At 44.3% G+C, this 11871-nt stretch overlaps 1 protein-coding gene across 1 annotated transcript; it reads right to left on the bottom strand.

Annotated features, from left to right (window-relative positions):
* Positions 1-5876: 5876 nt before the first annotated feature.
* On the bottom strand, positions 5877-8819 carry fgl1 (fibrinogen-like 1). The gene is made up of 7 exons (XM_039011961.1): positions 8760-8819; positions 7757-7931; positions 7484-7643; positions 7280-7377; positions 7079-7167; positions 6223-6410; positions 5877-6036 (listed from the first exon to the last, which is right to left on the bottom strand). The coding sequence occupies exons 1-7, from the start codon at positions 8817-8819 to the stop codon at positions 5877-5879; spliced, it is 930 nt and encodes a 309-aa protein (XP_038867889.1).
* Between the last annotated feature and the right edge of the window lie 3052 nt (positions 8820-11871).

The following is an 11871-nucleotide window of genomic DNA, read 5'->3' on the forward strand; positions in this document are numbered from 1 at the left end:
TAGTCCAGAACTGAATGCAATGTTTGTTATTAAGGCTGAGCAACAACACACCTCTCTGTGACGGAATGAAAGGTTTCCTAGGGAACAGGCAGAATAGAGTGCTTAGTCATTTCCAGACTTCTCAAGCCAACACCAGCCACTTAAAGACGTACAGCAAGACTCCCTGATCTAATGCAGGAGGGATATAAAAATATGTACATTGGACCTTGGCAAGCGTTCTCATTTGGGAGATTGCTTTTATACCGGTAATCATTCACTCTAGGGATTTAAAAAGTGGGAAACTTTGGCTTGGTCTTAGTGCTAGTGTTTTATGTAAAGTACAACAGCAGACCAACCTGATATTAACTATGGCTCCACTATGTTTATTGAATAATACAACCACCAGACCTGGGTGAAATATGGCACAAAACCACATATAGGAAAGAAACACTATGCACGACAGCAACACTTAATGACAAAAACTAAAACTTGCATTTGTAGCTGTCCACTAAAACAAAACAACTTAGAGGAACTGAAATGATTTAATACTATACAAGATGGAGCACATCATGATCATCCATTGATATGCAATCCACTGACAAATACAGTATACTCCTCTGAGACGCATTCATTAACAAAATCATTGATGAGAAAAAGCTGCCTTACCAGTCAGTTGGTGTTGTTGTGTATCCGTATCAAGCCACAGATCTCTCAGCTTACCCAGGTCCCTCTCTGAGACAATCCCATTAGTGCTTCCCACAGCACTAAAACCAACCAGTAGCCTTGTGTACGCCTCCTGTGGCTAGCACTAGCATTAACACTGCTGGGATGACAGCTCCCTTTACACAAACAGTACACACCCCCTCCCGGCGCTCAAACTCAGCCGTGCATCAGTAACACACAGCGAAAGAGAGGGACTTCTTCTCTGCGCAGCAAGCAGAATAGTCTGGTTTTATCCCCTCCTCCCTGTAGGAATGTGACTTAGTCCAACAGTAGCAGCCTCTGTCAGTCAGGCCCCTGGACAGTACGCAGACAGTACAACGTGCCAGTGCATGCAGCAGAAGGCAACTCAAGGTCCAGCTCATGTGGTGCGCCACTACTAAGTTTACAAGGGGGGGGGGGGGGGGGGGGGCAAGAGAGAGAGTATAGAGAAAGTGAGAGCAACTTGTTATATTACCCCTTGGCCACCCCCGGCTCGGGCCCATTACCGGGGGTGGCCAAGGCCCGGCAGTCCGAATCAGCATTCACTGTTGCTAAGCAGCCAAAGTGTCTCTTTCATGCGAGAATGGATCAGACAGCTTTTTGGCAAATGGGGGAGAAATGAAAAGGGGTGTGGGAGTGGGATGAGAGAGGCCTAGGTTACGGACAAAGCCAGACCATTCCTACATACAAATACTCACAATAAACTATTACCGTACATTGAACTAACATATGTTAGTTTGAGCAAAACAGCACAAATATGCAGGGATGTCAGTCCAGGCCTAGAGTGATAGTGGACTGTTCCCCTGGACCTTCATCATACCCCTAGGTCTAGTAAACACTGGCCATGTCATCTCAGAGTGCATGACCTGCTGGGTTAAGAGCCCTACAGTTGACTATGCCTGCCATTACAACATAGGGCCTAGGCCTGAACCCTACTGACCAGCGCTATTTCTGCGAAATCCATAAAGGTCCTTACACGTGGCCTGAGGAACCATAATCTCGGCAAACAACGACACGCAACCCGAGCCACCAGCACTGGAAGAGCTCCAGTCCCAAACCATTTCCAAAAGGGATTACAAAATATGCTTACCTGGAGTCACATACAATAATGTCCCAGGGGACAGTTTATTGTTTTTGTTGTAAAGTTCTATTATGTAACAACTTTTCATGTAATTAGTTCCCAACATCAGTCTGGAGACGTTGAGAGGAGTGTGTACCTGAGCTTCTAAGTTTGTAGCTGTGAGCCCTGTGAGGCTGGGTTCCAACACAGCACCAGTCCAGCTCCCTCCCAGACTACTCCAACGTGAACAGTGATTAGGTCTGGATGAGCTTAGCACAGTCTGCCACACACTTAGGAGAGCCTGGCTGAAATGTAATTTAGCAGATCATTGTTACAATCTGAAATAGCAGGGTATGAAACACTATCCCACCGACTCAGTCATAGGACCTCTAAAAACATCTGATATACATCTGATACTTCCTGGAAAATTGCTCTGGGAAGAAAAAATCTAAAATAATTATTCCAAAATTAATGCCCCATTATCTTCAGCTCTCAGTGTGACCAACCCTTGTGAGCAGATAGAACTGAAGATGGAACACACAAGCTTTGTCTTCTTGAAACATAACAACTAGCTAGGCTAACCAGTGAATGTGCTTCATTGTGCCCCATGCATGCAGTGTCGGATGCTACAAGACTGTGGCATAAGATAGATTTCCTGTAAATCAGGGATGTGATTACAGAAAAACTGTTCAAATGCCAATGACGATGAATTCTGACCATGGCAGGGGCAGGTGGAAATGAGACAAGTGGCACCTTACTGGAGTTAATCAAGTAAATCTAGTCAGTGAAGGTTTACACCTGTTCTACACACTATGAACTGAAGCAGAGGGCACCCAGCCTGCTCTGCATCCTAATGCCCCAGGCACCCAGCCTGCTCTGCATCCTAATGCCCCAGGCACCCAGCCTGCTCTGCTGCGCTACATCCTAATCCCCCAGGAACCCAGCCTGCTCTGCATCCTAATCCCCCAGGCACTCAGCACCCAGCCTGCTCTGTGGCGCCGCATCCTAATCCCACTGGCACCCAGAACCCAGCCTGCTCTGCATCCTAATCCCCCAGGCACCAAGCACGCTCTGCTACTCTGCCCTGGCCCTCCATGTGTGACTGGGGCTGCCAGGCCAGCATCACACAGAGACGAGGCTATGAGTAGACACCCTGGTTGTGTACAAAATGGCACCATATTCACTACATATATGGAAATAGGGTGCAATTTGGGACAGCGCACCAAAGCCCATTGCTCAAGCTGGGCCACAGGCAGGGGACAACAGGGCACCAGTTCAACCTTTGGGATTCCATTCTACATGCCATGGCAGAGGGACGGCCAACCAGGGTCCTTGTCATGGTCTATTGATAACAGAGGACAAAGACACACCATTGTGTCTAGTTAGAGCCAGTTACAAAAATAATATGGCTTAATGTGCACAAAAGCCTTTGAGGTATTGCATGGCAATGTAAATAAAGAAACCTTCTCTGATAAGCGGTTTGCTTGCACTGGTCAGCGCAAAGAGGCAATACTCAAAGAGAATTTACACACAGACTAAGATGCCATGCATACTAGTTTGGTAGGCATTTTACATTTGATTATAAAATGCAACAATAGTTATGAGCCAGCAAGACATGTTAAAGTGAGTTTTCCCATATAGATGAGGGTGTGAGCATACTGAAGATCCATTTCCAATAATTTCCTCCAATTCCCCAAAATGGAAAATCTCAACAAAGTACTTAATGTGGATCCAAGAGAAACAGGGTGTTTTAATAGTGAACTAATGAACTGAACATCAGCTCAGGTTTCTCAAGAGCAGCTTATGAGCAACACCAAACAGCCAAGCCAAGTGGAATGAGAGCATTACAGAGAACACAGCCTGAATAGACCCTGGGTGTATTTCTAGTCATTCATTCCTCTCATGAGGTCAAAACTCCTTAGGCTTTTCGTAGCAGGTTTGGAGAGTATTTTAGCCAAACTTAACCTAATTCTCCTAACCTGCTGCATAAACTCACCTAACCTGCTACGAAAAAGTCACTTACGCCGGTAGCTGTATTCCATCTAGTCAAACCGATTAGTGCTGCACTGCCGATGGCATCCTTCCGGTATACTTTCAATTGGGTAAAACGATTTACTAGGCTAGCAAAGGGAACACTACCACTACCTCGTTCTCCAACCAAGGCGCATGAATTTGAGTAGCAAACTGAAGTGAAGAGGACATTTGGCAACTCTTGCTTGCAAGTGGAAGTTGATAAAGTTCTTAGTTTACAGAATAAGAAAGTCAAGGAGGGATATATACATTTCAAAATGGTCTCCTGGGTTTAGTGACCGATCACAATGGGAATAAAAAAAAAATGATTGATTGGTTGGGTGTTTAGTATGGCCCGGTGCCCCGGGTGGGCGGAGTTTAGTCATTTTAGATCATTCCATTGGTCCTTAAAGGGATACTTCAGGATTTTGGCAATGTGTCAGATGAACTCGTGGACACAATTTCTATGTCTCTGCGTGCAGTTTTAAGGAAGTTGCTAACTAGCGCAATGACTTCTGACTTCAGTCTATGGTAACTGCTAGCTAGTATATACACCATAGACGTTATCATTGTGCTAATGCTAGTTAGCATTGACTCGCGAAACTACTTTTTATTTCCTTTATACTGGATGCAGAGACATCCGACTCTGGGAAAGTAGATAAAGGACTTCATTGCCAAAATCCCGAAGTATACCTTTACATGTAATCTCCACCCACCTGGGGCACCCAGCCACGCAAAACAAACTCCACCATTGGAAAATGATTTGCAAAATTATGACCAATAGGAGGCCAGGACACCATTTCGAAACGTAAAAAAGGCTTCTTCACTCCAATCTGTAAAACACTCGGACCTTGATGGATGGAGTTGTCAGAACGAATAAACATGGAAATTAGGCCAAATAAAAATCCTTTGAAATAGTCCACATAGCCTGATAATAGCTGACTATTTTTTTTTAAATTGAACTAGGCAAGTCAGTTAAGAACAAAATCTTATTTACAATGAAGGCCAAGCCTGGACGATGCTGCCATCGCCCTATAGGACTCCCAACCATGGCCGGTTGTGATACAGCTTGAAATCGAATCAGGGTCTGTAGTGACGCCTCCAGCACTGAGAAGCAGTGCCTTAGACCGCTGCGCAACTCGGGAGTCCATAGTGAGGGAGTGGAGTTTAGTCATCCACTTCATGGAGAAGGAGTGGAGTTTAGTCAGCTACTGTAGCCTGATAACTGCCAATTCATGGGTGAAAATTGTATTTGAAGCGTTGCTTTTTCTAAAGAGGTTCCTAGACTCATATTTTTTCATAAATCTTTAAAAGTCGATCCTACTGCAAACTAAATTAACGAAAATGTTAGCTTGTGTTAATTGCTGCGTGTATGTAGAAAAATCATACAAGATGAACCATGTTTGAGTTGATATGGGTAAATCGAATGGTTTTCCCAGATGGACCGAATATGCGCGTAGCTTGCTGCACGAGCCACTCTGAGTTCGCGCTCACCTTGGGTGCGTTCAGTAGGATGCAACGTTATGAAATATTCAGATAGAAATATACTGTAGAACAAACATGTCTCTCTAAAATGTAGAATAGGCTAACAAGGCACAGACCATATCACAGGTTCTATATCTATTAAGGAATAAAGTTGTCTCTATTCTTAATTTCATGGCATTTCTATCTGCAACATTCGACAATGTATGCTAACTGCCTACTAAGCTAGCCCTGGATGTCAGGGCCTGAGGTGAGATAGCCTTCAGTTAGTATTCGTTTTAGGATGGTAGGCCTATGCCTAATTATTGCGCACACAACACTCACCAAGCCTAAGCACTCTCCTCTATTTAGAAAGTGTTTGAAATAGTCTGTCTGGCTTTCACTGTGGAGAGCCCATTCTTCTTCCCTGCAGGTTTTTCTTTTTAGGGACATTTGAATAGACAGTGAGATAGAAAAACAACAAATAAAACATTTTAAGGAATCCTTTAATCAGATTTGCAAGCAAGGCACTTATTGAGAATGATAAGAGCACATAATTGTGAGCTGGAATGAATTCAAGCACTTTTGCTTCTTTCATGCGGTAGCTTATGTGACTAAATAATACACTGTTTTAGCCTACATTCATTGGATTGTATCCACAGGATCAGACAATATTGGGCTCAAAAGCAGCCGGCCTTATTTTCATGACTACAGACTTGAGGGAGTACCACCAGCCATGCCAGGTGTACCAGACTACTCCATTGTCTGTCACAGCACTGTAGGCACCATGGTAGTAGTAGCCATTCAGGTTGGCAGAGTGACATCTAGTGGAAACGAAACAGAACAGCAAGAATTAGGATAAATAAAGAATCATGAAGTGTATTTTATTTGTCATGATGTCAGATGATGTATTCTTTGAATGACTAGATTAGAGAGAGAACTTGTGACATCTCCCAAAGTAGCCCTTTTAGTAGCCTAGACGATTGACAGAGAGAATGAGGATGAAGAACCTGTTGAACCACCAGCCTCCCTTGTCCTCCTGGGCACAGTTGCGTTCGTAGCGGTCGTTGTCTTTGTCGTAGGTGCTGAACTTCATTCCCTGGTGACTGGCCCACCACTGGACCTCTGGGTGGTAACTGCCTGATAGAGAGTCACCAGAGTCACCAGAGAACTCACCAAACTGCAGCTGGTAAAACTCCTGGGGATAAACATGATGGTAATATAGTGAGCACAATGCAAACCCCCCAAAAACGAACTCCTCAACTGTAATAAGTGGATGCTAAGCAAAACTCTGAGAGAGGAATGAGTTGCATCATAGAATTTGGGTTTTTTCATACAATTGACATATTGGTAGAGTGTCTTCCTCCTGGTTTGTTTAACCTTTGATCTGTTCCTTTTTCCTAAAGGAAACAACTGATGAGTTGTTCCTCAAACTCAACTCTGGACCATGAAGCCAGTTCCACTGCATGTTTTCATTGTTCCTGGGTGTGTGCAATTAATTATCAGGTAGAACAGAAAAGCAGCAGGCACTGGACCTCTTAAGGTAAGAGTTTAATACCCCTGATCTTGACCATGGGAAGATCTCAATTGCATCCTCCTCACGTCCTCTCTCTCCTCATCTCCTCAAAATGAGAATGGATGAGAAGGTCAGAGGGGCGGAACCTCTGGCTTTCTCATCCAATAGGTTTTGAGAAGGAGACAAAGAGAGAGGAGAAAGGACACAAGGAGTGTGCAATTGAGATCTTCCCCATGACCCACTGACTCGGATAGATAGATAGAAACATCACTCAAAGACAACGTCGTCATCATTCCATATGGACACTTGTTGAGCAGAGGTGTAAAAATGAAAACCACAGAATACAACACCTTCTCATCTGCAACTTTGAAGTTTTTGTACACTGCATAGCGTTGTACTCCTTCAAAGTCAGCTAAGTTGATCCTCAGGTTGTAGTCACCTAAAGCCAAGTGGTGATGGTAGCCTTTAGTCAAAACTCTAATTCCACATCTCTCTATCACTCTCTCACTGTTTGTCTTGACTTTGCAGACATTGTAAGATCTCACATTTACCTTGTGAAGTTAGGTAATATAAGTTGTCATTCCCCAACCAGAACTCCCCACTGGCTGACTGCAGGTCACCAAACCCCCGCTGATAATCACTCCAGGGCCTGCATACAAATTAGATATGAAGACAACACATTACACATTCACATACAGAAGAATGTTACTGTAATCTTATTATTACATAACATCTGAGTCGTATTTGTGTTTTACCTGTTGAAAGACTGGCTGCCATCTGAGCGTCTCTGGATGACTGTCCATCCGCCCCCTTCAGTCATGTCACAGTAGACCCTGACCAGGCTCGGGCTCGCCATGGGTCTGATCGTGTAGAACCCACTGCCTTTGTTCCCAGCGTTGAAAATCTGGGCACAGTCTGAATACAGATTACTGATGAGGTTATGGATGTTTACTTCAGAAATGTTATGGTTTGAAACTATGAATTCTGCAATCATACTAGAAATAAAAGGATAAAAAACGATTATTGACCTCTATACTGATGATCTCCCAGGTCATGGAAGGTGTCCTGGTCTAAAGCCAGCTGCTCAGTCCTCTGGCTGCTGAGAGTCTGGATGAGCTGTTGCTGCTGCTTCATCACCTGCACCTCCAGAGTCTTCAGCTGGGCCCGCAGCCGCACTGTCTCCTGCTGGCATTCATCTGAAGACTACACACACATATATACACTGAGTGGACAAAACATTAGGAACACCTGCTCTTTCCATGTCATAGACTGACCAGGTAAATCCAGGTGAAAGCTATCATCCCTTATTGTTGTCACTTGTTAAATCCACTTCAATCAGTGTAGCTGAAGGGGAGGAGGCAGGTTAAAGAAGGATTTTTAAGCCTTGACAGAAGTGAGACATGGATTGTGTATGTGTGCCATTCAGAGGGTGAATAGGCAAGACAAAATATTTAAGTGCCTTTGAACAGGGTATGGTAGTAGGTGCCAGACGCACAGGTTTGAGTCAAATACACAGTTTCCCATGTGTATCAAGAATGGTCCACCACCCAAAGGACATCTAGCCAACTTTACACATCTGTGGGAAGCATTAGAGTCAACATGGGCCAGCATCCCTGTGGAACACTCTCGACACCTTGTAGAGTCCATGACGAATTGAGGCTGTTCTGAGGGCAAAAGGGGGTGCAATTCAGTATTAGGAAGGTGTTCCTAATGTTTGGTACACTCAGTGTATGTACGTGTGGTATGTATGTACACATGCACACAGACATGTTTATACACACACACAGTATAGCAGTAAGTAGTATAAGTAGCATAAATATCTTGGTTCCCTTGCAGTAGGCTACAGATGACCAATATCAAAATCAACCAAACATCAGTGTCGAACTGCTTTGCTTTATCTTGGCCAGGTCGCAATTGTAAATGAGAACGTGTTCTCAACTTGCCTACCTGGTTAAATAAAGGTGAAATAAATAAATAAAATAAATGAGAAAGTGTAGTCCATAGACATATTTCCTTCTAATGAGCACTTACCGAAAGGGACATGTCCATGATGAAGATGAGCCCAATGAAAAACAACCTGAAGGTTCTCATTTTACCTGCAGAGATGCTGAAATAATCACAGTTGAAACGGGGATATTTAGGTCCAGTTGCTTTGTCTTTTAGTGGAAAAAAGGACTTCAACAGACTTTCCACAGCTGTCTCTTCATAGCCGCCTCACAAGAATGTGAGGATTCTCAGTAGCAGTTGGGCTTGCTGTCTAGCATCACAATACACAGGGGTGAGTCAGAGTGAAGAACTAACATTATGAGAACCAGACAACCCCCTTTGCTACATTGTTTATTTTCTTTTACAAACACACAGGCACATTATGTACTGATAATCAATTTCAGTCTTTGTTTATATATTTTGATAATAATATTAATAAAGTAACCTACTGCCTTTTGTGTTTAGGGGGGTGGCTTTGAACGGAATACCTGATTTGCTACAGACATTACAGAATAATGGAGGAAATATGTGTGACGCAAGTTAGAAATGCGGACTGACATTCAGGTCAGCTTGTACTAAATGGGGAAAGATCAGAATATTATGACATTGTGAAAAGATTTTAAACATTCTAAACTGGCTCTGTATCCATAACAACGGTTTCAACTTCCTCAATGTATGTGACAGTTGGTAATGTTATTAGCTAGCTTTTGTTAGTTAGCTTTAACAAAAGGTAATGGATTACAAATCAAGATGTTCTACTCAGAAAGATGTTTCTGAGAAAGAGCGATTAAGGTACAGTATGTACCTTTCTGTAGTCTACATTTTGCTGGATCCAATCAGTTTCAAACTGTAGGTAAATTAATGCTTGTGTCTGTGTTGCAGTGCCAGGGAGAAGTTATTGGAAGAGAGGCTGTGGCAGCAGAAGAGAGAGTTGAAGAGGTTAAATGATGAGCAACAGCACCTGATCGACTTAAATGCCAAGCTAGAAGAGCTCACACGGACATGTTCCCTACCAGAGGTGTGTGTGTGCGTGCGTGCGTGCGCATGTGTGTGTGAGAGAGCGAGATAGAGGGAGCATCCCTCATGGTTAGAGGGTGAATTCCGGGTGGCATTACTTTTCCAGGTATCTGTGTCCAGTGTGACGAGTTACTAGGAAGTCACAGATTTCCCTGCAGCCCATTCGACCTGCGCAGCCCTTACAGCCTCTAGTTCCAATGAAGCCATGATGAACCACACAGAGCATGCAGCTTCAGCCAGTTCACTCAAGACACAGTACATCCAAAAACTTAAGAGCTAATACCAAACAGATCTGATCCCTTTTTGTTTTCAGCTGTGGACTAACTGTGAGGTGCAGCGACACCAGATTCTGGGAGGGAAGCAGAGCCAGAAGAGGACAGGGCCTGAATCTTTAATGGCAGAGTGTCAGGGGAGACACAGATTGAATGACTCCTACAAAAGGCACAGGATGGAGGAGCAGCTTTCAGAGCAACAGTGGATGGATGACAGGTTAGACTCAGGGGATAACTTAGGAGGGCAGCCTGCGTTATTATTTGGGGGACCATTATCTTTTAGGAGTGATGTATTTGAGCTAATGTCTTGCCGTCGTGTGGAAACCAGTTTTTCTCAGTCGTGTGTCCAGCAGCATGTGGTCGTTTGACTGCTGCTCTGCGTGTCTGCGCAGGGCAGGTGTGCTACCTGGATGATGATCTGTTGTCTGTGTGCATACCTCTGTGTTTGCTTGTTGCTCTTTCTCCTGTAAGTAGTCCATAGATGATTCCATTACCCTTTGTGCCTGTGCTGGCTGTTTTTTTGTGCGTTAATGAGGTTGGAAGGAAATTCACCTGACCAAGATGGCAGATTTTCATGTTGCTAGGATGCCAATACCCATTCTAGTGATCATTGAATTCTATGTTGGGATGTCCCCTTTCAGGACGATGGCCACGTGGGGAGGGTCCACGCCGTGTCAGCTGGAGGAAGATGGCTATGAGATGGGGGTTGAGGAGGAGGAAGTGGACTCCAGTTCAAGTGAAGAGTCCTCTGAGTCTATCAGAATGAGACAGTCCAACAGGACCAGAGGATCCAGAGAAAGGTTGCTGTTGACTGTTTCCCATTCCACTTTACATTGTTTTGATGTAGGAAAACATGGAGATATTGTCTGCATCCCAAATGGCACCCTATTCTCTTCACAGTGAACTTCTTTTGACCAGGGCCCATAGGGGCCCATAAAGTGCGCTATATAGGGAACAGGGTGCCATTTGGGACGCAGACAATGTATCCGGGCCTGGTCTTTCCTCCCCAGTGACCCCTCTGTGGAGGGGAACCTGCGTCCCTCTCTCTGGGCCAGGGGTCAGCTGTCAGGAGTTGTGGCCAGGAGAAGGTGCACTGGGTGTCGGAGCTGTCCAGTGTGTAGTAGAGGCAGCAGAGGCAGCAGAGGCAGGAGCAGATACACTAGCTCCAGAGACAACTGGACTACAGCACAAGGGTGTGCCACTCACTGGGACAGAACCAGCAGGTCAGACACCTCTTACAGGAGAACTGAGCTTTCATAGCACTGGTTTCTGTTAAGAGGGTGGTGGTGATTTAGAATTTTATGATGAGGAATAGGAGGAGTTTGTAATATTGTGCTACTCTCTTCCTACATTGTACCAGATGATGTCCTATGCGTTCCAGTCTGTACTCTACCTGAGCCCTTATGGCATCAGCCCTGGACAAACGCAGGTCTACCTTATCATCAACCAACTCAACCACTACTGCACCCAGCTGGCCAGACAACAGAACAACATCCAAAGGTGGGATACAGTAAAGCCTTGACCATAAACAGCGATGACATTACAGTATTGTGACCAAATGCAAGGGCTTGTTCACTGGTCAGTGGTGAAAATGCATGCCTGTCCACTTCAAGAAAACATTATTTCATTTGACAGAATGAGGCAGCTTTTGAATGATCTCCTACACGAATAACAGTCTCAACCTCCCTTGCCTCCCCCCATAAATACCTTGAACATGAGTGACATCAACACCTTCTCATATCCTCCTTCAGGCAAGGTCTATATTTAACTCTACAGGTTTCAATGCAAGCTGGGGATTTTGTTTGACTTAACAAGAACGAAGTGTTGAAAAGTATAAATAGTTAATTATAAGATATCATTGATCAGTA

The sequence above is a fragment of the Salvelinus namaycush genome, chromosome 17 (genome assembly GCF_016432855.1).
Source record: "Salvelinus namaycush isolate Seneca chromosome 17, SaNama_1.0, whole genome shotgun sequence".
NCBI lineage: Eukaryota > Metazoa > Chordata > Actinopteri > Salmoniformes > Salmonidae > Salvelinus > Salvelinus namaycush.

Excerpts from the sequence above, each read along its gene's own strand:
- fgl1 (XM_039011961.1), bottom strand. The coding sequence starts at position 8,819 with ATGAGAACCTTCAGGTTGTTTTTCATTGGGCTCATCTTCATCATGGAC. Across the intron at positions 7,644-7,756 it reads GGGAGATCATCAGTATAGAG|ACTGTGCCCAGATTTTCAAC; the intron begins GTCAATAATCGT and ends ATCTGTATTCAG. Across the intron at positions 6,411-7,078 it reads TCAAAGTTGCAGATGAGAAG|GAGTTTTACCAGCTGCAGTT; the intron begins GTGTTGTATTCT and ends GTTTATCCCCAG.